Source organism: Rhipicephalus microplus, chromosome X, assembly GCF_043290135.1.
Source record: "Rhipicephalus microplus isolate Deutch F79 chromosome X, USDA_Rmic, whole genome shotgun sequence".
Lineage (NCBI taxonomy): Eukaryota > Metazoa > Arthropoda > Arachnida > Ixodida > Ixodidae > Rhipicephalus > Rhipicephalus microplus.
This window is the reverse complement of record NC_134710.1, coordinates 69234290-69248960: the sequence shown is the minus strand read 5'-3', so window position 1 is coordinate 69248960 and position 14671 is coordinate 69234290. Positions and strand designations below refer to the sequence as shown.

The following is a 14671-nucleotide window of genomic DNA, read 5'->3' as shown; positions in this document are numbered from 1 at the left end:
ATCCGTTCCCAATGCCGTCACAGAACACGGGGAGCAACACAGCTGCTGTCGGAGGAATTTCAGTGCCTTCTTTGACGACGAGCTTGTATACGGCGGGCTGAATGCAGCTGGTTGGTTCGTCGTAAAACGGAAAAAGTTCAAGCTCCGATCTTGCACAATCAATAACGGCATGGTTACGCGACAAAAAATTCCATCCGAGTATGATGTCGTGTGAGCATGACGAAAGGACAATAAACTCAACATTGTAGTGGTCCTTCGCGATCATCAGTCGGACAGTACAGGCTGAACCGGGTCCCTATTCGCTGTTTGCAAGGACATCATATTAAGAGGCGTCGTCACTTTTCGGAGCTTGCGGCAAAGTTTAGCGTCTATCACGGAAACGGCAGCACCGGTATTCACTAGAGCATATGCTCGAGTACCTTCTGCAAAAACTTCGACAATATTCGATGGCAATGTGCGAGGACTTGAGCATTTTGACAGCGCAGTTCTTGCCTCCAGAACTGCGGCGGTTAGTTTCCCTCGTGTTCAGGAGCTGGCCGACGACGCATGGGTGACAGGGAGCGACGACGGGGTGAAGGTGAGCGACCAGACATAGTACGCGGACATTCCCGTGAAGACGAGCTTGACTGAGGGCCAGAATTTTCCAGACGAGATGGAGGAAGGTCCATGAAGCTGTTCTGTGTCCGGGCGTCTGTGTATCCCGGCACGCGACGACGGCAGTAACGGGCAATATGGCCAGGACCGCCGCATGCAAAATAGATGGGCCGGTTATCGCGCGTTCTCCAAGTATTGGCGACGAGCGGAGCAGCCCATGCGGCAGACGGGTGAGTTGAGGCTGTGGTGGCAATGGGAGGAACCCAGGCGGTGGACGGCTTAGTTGGGGCTGAGGTATACGGCAGTCCCTGGAACAACAGGGCGTGGTATGGCTGCCGCCTCTTTAGTGCCTCAGCGTAAGTAAGAGGCGCGGGGACGGGGGGCTGCTGCAAGGGCCGGCATAGCCTCGGAAATCTGCTCCTGGACCACACGTCGGAGCATGGGAGCCAATGGTGGTGGGTGTCACAGTGGCTGTTGCTGCGAGAGCTCCTGGCGTTGAGCAAAAGGCAGCAGAGAAAGCTGCCGAGCCACGTCCTTTCGCACGAAGTCTTTGATTTGTGCGAGAAGATTTGTCTGGTCAATCATAACGTCCAGTGCGGTCACTGGTTGGATTGTCTGGAATGAGCGTCGTGTCTGAGCTCGTTGCCTCCGCAATTCGTCATAGCTTTGGCACAAAGTCACTACTTCTGCCACAGTGCTAGGAGACTTCGCGAGAAGCATCTGGAAAACGTCATCGTCGACGCCCTTCATAATATGCTGTATATTCGCACTCTCGCTCATGGAAGCATCGACGCGCCGGCAGAGATCGATCACATTTTCTATATATGATGTGAAAGCTTCACCTGGCTCCTGTGCCCGCGTGCGCAGACGTTGTTCGGCGCGTAGCTTCCGTAAGGCAGGACGACCAAAAACGGCACATATCGCCTCCTTGAAGGCGGACCAATTCGCGAACTCGGTTTCGTGGTTCGTATACCACAGCTTGGCCACGTCGGTGAGGTAAAAATTGACAGTGCCCAACTTAGCAGCGTCATCCCACCTGTTGGGTCCACTGACTTTCTCGTATGACGACAGCCAGTCCTCGACGTCCTGGTCTTCGGTGCCTGCAAAGATCGGGGGGTCTCGCTGATGAACCGGGCCGGGGCAACTAGCGGCCGCGAGAGGTATTGTTTGTTGGGCAGCGTCAACTTGCATGGTCGATGGCAAGGTGCGGGATCGGAGTTCCAGGTTGTAGGCGATGTGATTACCCAGCACGATCCACCAAATGTAAAGAGGTTTATTGGGTGAACCAAACGGGCAGGTGGAAGATTCGAGATAGCGACAGGACGAGGAACATGGAGGAGCTCGAGCGCCGATCTCGTGGTGCCTTACTTTGCGATGATGCTTGTTGTTCCCTTTTGTTGTCATCATTCCTTCATTATAGTGTTTTACATACCTGCAGATAGCAGCAGAAGGTGCATTGTCATTCACTGAAAGGCTGATGCATCTTTTTTCAAATAGATTTATCATTGTCCTCTCCTTGAAAAGTTCCCAGTGCACCTGAATAGCACTGGGCTTGGTGAACCACAATCATGTCTAGCTGTTTGTGTCCCTGGCAGCCTAGCCCCGGGCACAGCACAACCATTGGGCAAATAAAGTTTATTCAACTCAACTCCAATCGTGCTCTTCCTTTAGAGCTTGAAAAACTAAGAGCAAGACCATAAATTGTGCTCCACTCATTATCATATTGCTTTGCCACCTCACTCTTTTAGTTTATTAAATACAAAACATTTCTTGGCGAACATCTGTGACTTTCACCATATCTATCTATCTAGCCGCCTACGACTCTTGGCTCTCCTGGTCGTTTCGATAATAGTATTATGAAGTCTTGGTTTGGAAGACCTTTATTAGGCCCGGGGATCCGGCAGCCGACAGCTGAGATCAACGAACCAAGATGATGATGCTACGTGACAACGATGAGGATGCATGAGCCACACATGATAATGATGATAATGTACCGGTGAAGAGGATGCGTATACTAAATGCCCACATCAGTTCCCCCCACGTGAAAGCGGCCAGCCTGGCCGCGGCAAGTCAAGGGGACAAAGAACGTCGCATGAAGGGCTTCATACGGGAGACATTGACGACCTCAGTAGTTCGATAACGGTGATCTGCTGGGGCTACAAGTGGCGTCACGCGATAATTCACTGGTGAAGTTTCTTCAAGAACTGTGTACGGCCTGATAAATCGTGGCTGGAATTTGTCGCACAAACCAGGTGTGCGAATAGGCGTCGAAAGGGGCACTTCGTCTCCAGGTTGAAAGGATACAGCACGATGCGATTCATCATAAACCAGCTTTCTGTCTTGCTGTCGGGCTTCAGTGTTTATACGAGCACGTTGGCGGCTCTCTGCGAGCCGTAAAACGTATTTCTCTGAAGAGGATGGAGATGAATCCGCATAGTAGGTAAAGAAAGAGACGTCCAGGAAAGAAGTAGGGGAGCGTCCATAAACTAGGTAAAATGGTGAGTAGCCGGTTGTCCGCTGAATAGCCGTATTGTAGGCGAAAGTGACGAATGGTAGAACTACATCCCAGTTCTTGTGGTCTGGTTGAATGTAGGCGGTGATCATGTCAGCAAGAGTGCGGTGGAATCGCTCAGTGAGGCCGTTAGTTTGGGGGTGATAACTAGAGGCAGTCTTGTGAGTTGTGCCAGAGGCGCGAAGAAGTTCGTTCACTAGTGAAAGGAAGGCCCTTCCACGGTCGCTGAGCAATACACGTGGAGCACCATGACGCAGTATAATGGCTCGGAGAATGAAATCGGCAATTTCAGAAGCTGAACCGGTAGTGACGGATGCCGTCTCGGCGTAGCGCGTCAAATGGTCAACGGCTGTTACTATCCATCGGTTTCCAGCAGCACTGACTGGAAGGGGGCCGTAAAGATCGATGCCTACAACTTCGAATGGTGTGGCTTGGCACGGAAGAGGCTGTAGTGTACCGGCTGGAGCAGATGTGGGTAGTTTTCTACATTGGCAGGTAGTGCAGGACCCAACGTACCGAGCTACACTAGTGGTAATACCTGGCCAATAAAACCGACTTCGAAGGCAATCGTAGGTTTTGTGGTAACCAAGGTGACCAGCCGTCGGATGGTCATGAAGTGCTCTGAGGACTTCGGACCGAAGCGATCGGGGTAGAACGGGAACCCAGTGCTGACCGTCAGGATGGTAAATTTTGCGGTACAGCACCGAGTTGTCCAGCTTAAACTGCGACAGTTGGCGACGGAGCCTCGCAATAGGTGGACGGGAACTGCCAGTGAGGTAGCCTATAATACGTCGACAGTATGGGTCAGCCAGCTGTCGAGAAGAAAAATCGTGCGGGTCGTCCGAAGGCAGCTGGTCCATAGAGGCGAGAGAGGAAACCGCCGTAGACGTGGACTCCGAGGGTGTGTTGTGCAAAGCGATTGCGGAAACGCTGAGGGGAGCCGCTGGTAGTGGGCAGCGAGAAAGAGCATCGGCGTCGCTATGCTTTCTGCCACACTTGTATACGATGGCAAAATCATACTCTTGTAGGCGTAGAATCCAGCGGCCGAGGCGTCCCGACAAGTTCTTGAGTGTCGAAAGCCAACATAAAGCGTGGTGGTCGGTCACAACGGTGGAATGGCGGCCGTGAAGATAGGGACGAAATTTCTGCACTGACCAAACGATGGCGAGGCACTCCTTCTCGGTGATCGTGTAGCTCCTCTCGGCTGCGGAGAGGATGCGGCTGGCGTACGCAACGACTCGCTCTCGCGAAGAGTTGTCGCGCTGTAGGAGCACGGCTCCTAAACCATGGCCGCTAGCGTCTGTGTGGAGGAAGGTCGGTGCACCATCGTGAAAATGAGAAAGTACAGGATCGGTCGTGAGGGCACTCTTCAACCTGTCGAAAGCCGATTCACATTCCTGAGACCACTGAAAGGGCGTACCAGAAGCAAGTAGCTTATGGAGTGGTGCGGCTATGGAGGCAAAGTTTTGTATGAATCGCCGAAAGTTTTGTATGAATCGCCGAAATCATTCGGCTTGTCAGGGCGAGGGAAGCGAAGCACCGCAGCAGTTTTCTCAGGGTCTGGACGAATTCCATACTGGCTCACAACATGATCGAGGACCTTGATAAATCTGCTGGCGAAATGGCACTTCTTGGTGTTAATTTGAAGACCAGCGCCCGCAAGGCAAGTCAGGATCTCGTCCAAGCGTTGCAGATGTTGAGGAAACGTCGATGAAAAGACAACAATGTCATCGAGGTAAAATAGGCAAGTCTTCCATTTCAGGCCACGGAGCACGGTGTCAATCAAGCGCTCAAATGTTGCGGGCGCATTGCATAGACCAAACGGCATAACATTGAATTCGTATAGGCCGTACGGGGTAGCAAACGCCGTTTTTTCTTTGTCATCTTCGTGCATGGGGATTCGCCAATAGCCGGAGCGCAAGTCGAGGCTTGAAAACAATTCAGCACCTTGTATGGAATCGAGGGCGTCGTCGATACGTGGCATGGGGTATACGTCCTTCCTAGTGATCTTATTGAGTGCTCGGTAATCAACGCAAAATCGTACAGAACCGTCTTTTTTACACACCAGAACCACTGGAGACGACCAAGGACTGGTCGAGGGTCAGATTATCTCCCGTTGCAGCATATTGTCTACGTTTTCCTCAATGACTTTTTCCTTCGGCTAGGGAGACGCGGTACGGACGACGATGCACAATGGATGTTCCGTCGGTCTGAATACGATGTGCTGTAGCAGTTGTCTGACCCAGGCTGGATGAATGAACGTCAAAAGAGTTTGCATGCTTTCGCAACAAATCAAGCAGCTGCTGCTTCTGCGAGTCTGTCAAGTCCTTGTTGATGGCTGCTGCAAAGGCCGAGGAAGCAGCATGATCTCCAGGATGGCCTTTAGAGGAGGCAGGGGTAAGAGGCACGACGCACACAGGCTCCAGATCGGCAACGCAGGTGACAGTAGGGCCCCGCGGCAGTAAAATTTTATCTGGTGTGGTGTTCGTAGCAGCGAGGACAGCTGATCCATTGTTGAAGCGAGCCACACCTGATGCGAGAGCTATGCCTTTATTAAGGCAACGGGGCGATGGAGTGACCAAAATGCCACCAGAGTCGACGTCGTTGGACAAAACTGTGACTAATTGATGTTCATTTGTGGGTAACTTGATGTCTACAGCAGCGATGAGTCGAAGTGGCCTGTAGGTTTCGTCGCTGAGCAAGTGGTCTGTGTCAGTAAGATGGACGGCACGTTGTGCACAACAAATATCCGCGGAAGCAGATGAAAGAAAGTCCCAGCCTAAAATGAGTTCATGGGAGCACGGAGATAGCACAGCGAATTGTATATGATGAATAATGTCGTCGATTAGCCCACGGGCAGTACAGAGAGCGGAAGGGTGAATCATTGTTCCCTGAGCTGTAACCAGAGTTGGTCCATCATAAGGCGTCGTGACTTTTCGAAGACGGGTACACAAATCAGTACGAATAATAGAAAACCCAGCCCCAGTGTCCACCAAAGCATCAACGTCCACTCCCTCAACTGAGACTGCAATCATATTGTAAGGGCGCGCTGGAGGAATCGGAGTACTGTGTTGGAATGCAGTTTGTCCTCCAAAAACTGCATCGCTTAGTTTTCCGGACGCCGATAAGAAGCGAGGGAAGCAGGCTGAAGAGGAGAAGAGGAACGACGGTAGGGCGATGGTGAACGGCGTCGGGTTGATCGATGACTACGGCGCAGTTCACCGTATGCTGGCGGAGATGGAGACCGACGCAGCGGTGACGAATAACGACGGCCCTGGTACAAGGCTCCTGCGGTATAGTCTCGTTCGCGTATGTCGTACCCTCGGCGCTCATCTTGCGGGCGCTTACGGCAAAAGCGTGAAATGTGACCACGATAGCCGCAATAATAGCACGTAGGGCGAGTCGATCGATAAGGAGGGTAGTAGCTTGTGTTAGATGCACCGGGAGAAAGAGCAGTGAGAGGACAGATGATGGCTCAGGTGGTGGTGATGGAAAGCTCGTGGGAAAGCTTCTGGGAGGTGCGGCAGCAACCGATGCGTACGTTGGTGGCGGCGACGTCGAGCTGACGGTGCCTGATGGTGCGGCGACGGCATGCGAGAACGATGGGAGAGTACGAGCGACAGTGCGCTGCAGGTGGGCCATGTGGGTCATGGACGTGAGCTCCTCCCTGATGACATCCCGCAATGACGTTGAAGAAGACTGAATGGGACACACTGAAGGTAGTGTGAATCCCATTAATTCTAATTCTTCGCGTATAATCACCCTTGTTGTGTCTCGTAGGTTTGGATCCGCCATAATACGGGCCGCGTCACTGTCCGGTTGTAGGGGCATAGACTCAAGTTCTTCGAGGCGCTGACAGGTTGTCGCAACGTCAGCAACGGTAGCCGGATTCTGGATTGCAAGGGCATTGAATGCGACGGGTGCAATCCCCTTAAGAAGCTGGCGTACCTTGCCTGACTCTGTCATTGGGGTTTCAACCCGGCGGCAAAGTGAAAGGACATCCTCGATGTAGGATGTAGACGACTCCCCGATGTGCTGTTTCCGAGCCACGAGAGCTTTTTTTGCGAGAGCCGAACGAACAGTCGGTGTGCCAAAGACATGGCGAAGCTGATCTTTGAAGGCTGACCAGTCGGGGATGTCGATGAAGTGGTTGAGGAACCACGTCTTCGCGACACCCATGAGGTAGAATGACACGTAAGCGAGTTTGTAGGTGTTATCCCACCGGTTAGCAGCGCCGACACGTTCTAAATCGTCCAGCCATTCCTCCACATCTTCCCCGCGCATACCAGCGAAGGGATGGGGCTCACGCTGGAGGCTGTTAATGACGTGAAAAGGCGCGGCACGCGGTGGCGGAGTGGGAACGGTTGCAGCACCGACCTCTTCTTTGTGCGACATATTTCCGGACACCTGGCCCAAGCGGCGACCTGAACGTAGCTCCAGGGGGTAGAGTGGTCGAGAGGATGACGAGGAATCTAACAGCACGCTCCACCGCGTATGAAGTCTTGGTTTGGAAGACCTTTATTAGGCCCGAGGAGCCGGCAGCCGACAGCTGAGATGAACGAACCAAGATGATGATGCTACGTGACAACGATGAGGATGCATGAGCAACACAAGATAATGATGATAATGTACAGATGAAGGGGATTGATATACTAAATGCCCACAGTATCAATACCGAAATAGGTATAGCGTAACATGACTGTATGACGAACATAAGTGACTAGTCATAACATGAAAATCATTACATGAATGTCATGATTTACATTTCATGGTCTCGCTGCTTTTGTGGTGGTTTAGTTCACATGACATATTGCAAAACTGCTATGGTATGACATGACTGCATGGCAAACATAAGTGACAGAGCCTAACGAGGAAATCGTGACATGAACGTCATGTAAAACACGACTACATGCTATGCTCATAGTGCTCTTTGGTCGTTTTTCTAGCTTCATATACACCAAATTTGGTGTTACGAGACATCAATGGATGATGAAGGTATATGACTGGTGCAAACGTGATAAAAATAACTTCATAGCACGCTCATGTTACAATCGTGGCCAAATTGCTGGCTTCACATATAACAAATTTTGTAATTATGTAACGTGAATGCACTATGAATGTAACTGACATGTCTACACATGTTAATCATGATATTAATTTCATGCAAAACATCACTTCATGCTATGCTCATAGCGCGCTCGTGGCCGTTTCTCTAGCTCCACATATACCAAATTTGGTATCACGTGACATGAATAGACGATGAAGGTAAATGACATGTCCAAACATAATAATCGTGACATGGAAGTCATGTTCAATATAATTTACATCCACTTTGTAACGTTTTTCTGAATTTAAGCAACATATCAACCTTCCTCATTCGTGTTTCACATATCATCGATTACCACTGTACGTGGGATCTGCCCATTTTTTTACATTAATAGACTCATTAGCCTATTTTTCTTAATCCACTATTTGTTTACTATGCTTCCAAATTACAGGTGTACCTTCACTTTTTTGCATTCTTGCTAAATGAGCTCATAGAAAAAATAACTTTTGCATTTCATTCACAGTATGTACTAAAAATGTTTGTATCCTTCATTTGATACCTGTCAGCTTGCGCGCAAATTTTTCAATTCATCATCCCATCTAGCCTTTTCCCTTTCTCAGCTATTTTTCCCATCTTTTCGTAGCCACACAATCTCTCTAACTGTTCACTTGTCTCTCCCTCACGTTGCTTGACCTGCCCAGGTCCACCTTTTTTTTTTTCTTGGTGTCAGCTAGAATGTCATCTAGCCCTGTTTATTCTCCATCGAGCTCTGCTTTTTAGTATCTCTATGTTATGCTTTGGACATAGGGACAAGTGCACTAAGGAAGTAATGGAGGCTTTTTTTATTGAAAAGGAGGGAGAACGGTGTGTAAGTAAGCCGTCCGTGTCCCTTGGTGAAAAGGAAGTTCGGTACCTGGGTTCAGCGCTGCCATGTTAAAGTGATGGTTAGTTTCTTATGGACTGTTGCGTATGTTTTTGGCAAGTATGAAGGTGTGTTTTTTGTTTTTTTCTTGGTTGTTACACACGTGTTGATGTTCAATATGATTCGGCTTGTTTCGTACCTTGTTTGCTTTGATGCACAGACGCCTTTCGTTTGCCACGTGATCAAGTCGAATGCTTGATATATGTGCGTGTGTCTTCCAACAAAGTTTAGTTGCGAGTTCAGCGCGGTGTCGTATCTTCCTATGTCTAAGTCTATATTTTTTTCTGTTTTTACTTCCCAAGTTATGCTAAATATTTTCTGTTTCTATTTTGCATAGTTATTGGTCGTTCTGGACTTTTCTTTTTTCTTCTTTTTTTTACTATCATTCAAGTTTCTGCACCATAGGTGCAGAAACTTGAATGATAGTAAAAACTCGCAGCATACAATAGTTGACCACTTTCAGCTTTAGGGACAGTTGTAAATTGCCTTTTATGATTTGGGAATGTCTGCCATTAAAGCTTTAGCCCATCCATGTTGTTTGGTGAATTTCCTTTTCATGAGTAGTGTGTCCTGTGAATATCTGACCTAAATACATATATATTGTAAGGATTCTAGTGTGCCGTTGCGAACTCTCTTGTTTGATCTCCTAACATTAGATCCTTGTCTTTACTTATTTATCTGTAACCCTACTTGAACACTTTCTTGGTTAAGACCCTCAGTTCATTGTAGTTCAACGGCACCACTGCTGAAAAGCAAAATGTCATTTGCAAAGCGTAAGTACCGAGATATTCTTTGTAAATCTTTATTCGTCTTTCTTATCAACATGGTGGCTCAAATACTCCTGCTAAGCATGCTGTAAATATTGCTCAGATTTCGTCTCTTTGCCAGATCCACTTCATGAATAAAACTTTTCTGCTCTGCGACAGCTCCTTCCCCATAAAGGGACTTTTCTAGTCGCCCCTCAAGACCTTAATAAAGATCATTGTCTGTCTGTCTCTCTGATGTGGACTCTCTGTAGATGTTGGCTCGGGTATTCATGCATGCATTATGCACTAGCTACTCTAAGACTGCTGGTATCTCTACCGAGTCGAATGCCCTTTATTAGTCTTTGCAAGCTAAGTAAATGAATGTGTTCCGTTTCGCAGATTTTTCAGCTTGACAGTGCATGGCTATGATCCAAAGTGGGACATCTCGTGGCTTTTGCCTGGTCATGTGAACAGCTTTTTTTTTTTCATGTCAGTCACATCCTTTAGCAACTTAGACAGTCGAAAGGCTACGCGTGCGGCCATTATCTTGAGCATGTATTCCCTCTGCTTCTTCTTGAGTTCCTCTAATGAAACCTGTTAACACAGCTTCAGCCAAAGCTTCGAGCAGAGACCGCACTTTGGGGTATCGGTGAGCCCTTCGTAGTCATTACTCAGGAGTCTGCCTGCTGACGCACTGGGACAACATGAACACACTTTCAGCTTTTTTATGTCCCCCAGAAGTTCGGTCAATTGGGTGATGGTATCTGCATTGCCCGGCGACTTGGCCAAGCGATGGTGACTGTCATGTCTTCTGCGACAACACATTTCTCCACAAATGGCGCTTTTTTTAGCACTAGAAACACCACAAGACGACTTGTCTCGCCATTCTCAACAACTTTCCACCAGCATGCAGCAGGCAAACAAACGTTTTCTGTCTTGAAGCGCAATGACGCCACTAGTTGACGGCATGTCGGGACTTATTTCACGGTCTTCGAACTCAGTGTTCGGAGATAGTCTATTCTTTTTCGCCGATGATATTCTGGAAAATACCCACTCATATCGGGCAGCTTTCGCTTCGCGGGCCCCGCGACAACGGTAAGCGGGCAAATTCGGGAATATTCGTGCAACACATCCTTCGACAAGCTCCCACTTTGCTCTGGCGATTTGTACCTTCTTACCATATGACGTGAGTGAAAGTCTGCAAGATGTCCTTCTCGTGAAAGTGCATATCACACACACGTGAGGTGCTAGGCAGTTTCTTATCAGCACGAGGAATAGCGTGGTCCCATACTTCTCGCTGCTAATGTACACGTGGGTACAAAAGAAATGTTGTGGTGTCTCTCATTTACTGTAGCTACTCTACAGCCGGGAACGCAACATCTGGGCATGATGAAAACACGCAAAACATACAAGCAGGCACGCTTAAGCACAAAACTGTTCACGCAGAAAGAAGCCTCCATAGATATCGACGCACTGCAACATGCACAGGCGATGAAGGTTACGGGAATGGCACGAGCGAGCATGCTGTGAGTGAATCTGGATGCGACAGCAGCGCCACATTTGTCGCTGGCAGCGGCGGCGCCGCGCAACACCGCTCAGTTTTGCAACTTACCTAGTTCTCGAAACGTTGGTAAAAGCTAAGTGTTTTTCATCTGCGGCCCATAGGGATCGCACCACGACCTCCTCTATAAAGGAGTCGTGGATCGCACCTTTCCTTCCTCCGTGGGGGTGCGTCAGTCAAGAGTTGTACGAGACCTGCAACTGTGCATAACTGTTTCGGAGGCTATGCAAAGTGTTGCGTTGTTGCACCGTCCGCCACAGGTGACGCTAGCGACCGAGAACAATTTTAAAATGAAGGAGAAAAAGAGTGTGGCAGCTGTTTCTTTTTTCTTGTGCGGCAGGCATCTTCCTAGATGAGGCGTTGAAACAAAATAAACTTGTTTCTTGTTTAATCTTGGGACCTTACGGCTGGTGTGCTCTGGCTGAATCTCGCAGTTGAAGTATGGCAGTTTGGGCTAGTTGGTATGGCATGACGATAGTTATAGCGCGAGAACAAAACGACGACACAGAGACAAGGACACAGCACTAGGGTTTAGCATGACGATAGTTATAGCGCGAGAACAAAACGACGACACAGAGACAAGAAGGACACGAAATACACGTAGCGCTCGTGTCTTTCGTGTCCTTCTTGTCTCTGTGTCGTCGTTTTGTTCTCGCGCTATAACTATCGTCATGCCATACCAACTAGCCCAAGCTGCCACACTTCTAGGGTTTAGAGACAGGGAGGGCAAAGAGACTTTAAGCGGGTAGAATTAACTCAAAGTAGGTTATCTAATTGGTGGCTAAAGTCAAGGCACGAGTGAAAATTAAACCATTCACTGCAAAGTACCAGTCCTATACTTCTCTATATAAAGGAAAAAAAAATAAGATAAATCTACTTGGTGGTTCAATAAGTATCACGGCTAGATGGTGTTAGCCGCCGCCCAATCTAAAGGATACAGCCACATTACTCTACTTAATCCGTCCATCGGTCAAGGCCCCTAAATACAACGCCTCCTAAATTTTCCTTGCCTGCCGAATTATCGGCGGACATTTCGTGTCCTTCTTGTATCTGTGTCGGCGTTTTGTTCTCGCGCTATAACTATCGTCTCGCAGTTGAATTTGTGCTTGCGTGCATGGACGCGTGTTTCGAGGCAGTGAAGAACGCTCTGAGAATATTTGTGGAGGCGTGATATTTGCAAAATTATTTGTTTTACTTGGCCCCTCAAAACGAACCTCAAAACGATGCCCGTTCACAGTGCGATATCAACCGCTGAAGAACTTCAGGATGCGATTACCGAAGCGAAGTAAGTTGTCTCACAGCGATCTGGCGAGGTTCTGTTCGGCGTTGCATAAGTCGTTGCCAGACTTGGTGGTTCAGAATTTCCAAGCTGCTGCCAAATTTCACAGATAAATTTGCCCCTGTAGTTGTGCCTTCTCCGTGAGGACTCTGTGTCGTCCGTGGTGCATTTTGCTAGTGCGTGTGCGACGTTGGACGGAATGAACGGTGCGTTGCTGAATTGTGCCTTCTCCAAGAGGGCTCTGTGCCGCCCGCGGTGCATTTTTGCGAGTGCGTGTGCGATGTTTTCAGCAACGCCCCGTTCATTCCGTCCAACGTCGCACACGCACTCGCAAAATGCACCGCTGACGACACAGAGCCCTCACGGAAAAAGCACAACTACAAAAATAAATTTCTTTGTTGAATTTGGCAGCAGTCGGGCAACAATTACCCCCCCCCCCCCCCCTTCCAAGTACAGTGTACCCTAAGTCTGGCAACGACTTGTGCAACGCCAAACAGAACCGTGGACGCCAGAGAGAGAGAGTTTTATTGTGAGCCGTTTACACACTGTCTCCTCATTAGGCCGTCGTAGTCATTACCCAAGAGGCTGCCCTAGAGCACCGCACGGGCCGATGTTTCCGGCACGGGCCCGGCCCGTTTCAGCCAAATATGCCTTTAGCATAAACGAAGCACTGTCAAATCTTTGGTTATTGTGTAGATACGTGCAGCGCACAAGTTAACTTCTAAAGAGGGTTTTGAGAACTTCTTTCAGGGCCACAACTTTAACCGTTTCTGTGTACATTTCAGGTTAATTACACCTGTAACACTTTCGCGAAATAATTTTAAAGCAATGTCAAATAAATTTCGAGTCGTAGCTGGCTCTGTCATCTATGCAGTGCTAACAACGCTACCTTAATTTTGCGTTTCAAAGACTGCAGAGTATAATGAAGTGGGAAAACGCTAGGCATCATTTATACTCTTGACTCTGTATAAAGCACATATGAGCTGTGGCTATTGAGTTAATGTAGCAAGTCTTCTGCAAATTTCGTTCATTGCATAATGGAATAAAAAAAAATTTCCTCCCACATATTCCCCTGGGGGAAACCCAAATACATATATCACAGTGGGGGAGGGGGGGTGAATGTTGCGTAAATGCGTACGGTTTTGGAATGCTTAATTGTTCATCATCATCAGCCTGACTGCACTAAGAGCTGCCAATGTCAGCTCTTAGTGCTCTCGCGTTTAGATTACTTATACCTATTCTCACTGTTCCTAGGTAGATATAAACTGTCAATCGCCTGTGGCATATACCCACATATCTGTTCATCTTGAAGTTTGTCCCCGCGTGTTTGCGCAAAAAGATGAGAAGCATTAACGGGTGCAAAAACTTCAACACAAATATATTCCAGTGGCTGAGTCGCAATTTTGCCGCATACCTGTGGCACTTACCGACCTATCGTACATGGCTCTGTGCCAAACTTGTCTGGCGGGAGAGGTTTGACGACGTGCGCGACGGTATTCTCATTTTGTGAATAACTAGTCATAATTGTCACATCATCTTACCCTCCCATATTAATTTTGGTTTACCCTAAGTTAATTGGGTCGTCATGCGAGCACCCATATGTGAGAGATAGATAGATAGATAGCTAATAGTGCCTGCAGAACGCAAAGGAATGCTTAGAAAATTAAAGCCATGTGTCCGTCACACACACTTCGATGAGCCAAGCGACAGATATTAGAATTTTTAACAAATATACGGTATGCAGTGCACGCGGTCCCAATAATGCAGCAACTATACAGCTTGCGAAACTTTGCGATGCAAGCAATTTGCACCTCTGCAGACACCAAGCAGAGGTTAGCTAGGCATGTACATCTTGTATATATAAAAATTTTATAAGAGATGGGGATCATGTCACTACTTTTGATGCGTTTTACTTTTCTGTTGATATCCAAAAACAGTAGAAGCAAGGGGAAGAATGAAAAAAATTCTCAGTACAGGGTGTCACTGGAGCCTTTAAGAATTTATGCAATA

At 48.3% G+C, this 14671-nt stretch overlaps 1 protein-coding gene across 4 annotated transcripts in view; it reads left to right on the top strand.

Annotated features, from left to right (window-relative positions):
• Positions 1-12182: 12182 nt before the first annotated feature.
• LOC119183234 (glutaredoxin 3) overlaps positions 12183-14671 on the top strand; it is a 58334-nt gene continuing 55845 nt past the window's right edge. The window contains exon 1 of one of the 4 annotated variants that reach the window (XM_075877080.1): positions 12183-12667. In XM_075877080.1, the coding sequence (XP_075733195.1) occupies positions 12606-12667 (62 nt within the window). In that variant the 5' untranslated portion in view covers positions 12183-12605. The remainder of the gene's footprint in view (positions 12668-14671) is intronic. The other 3 variants (XM_075877081.1, XM_075877083.1, XM_075877079.1) reach the window with 3 other exon arrangements.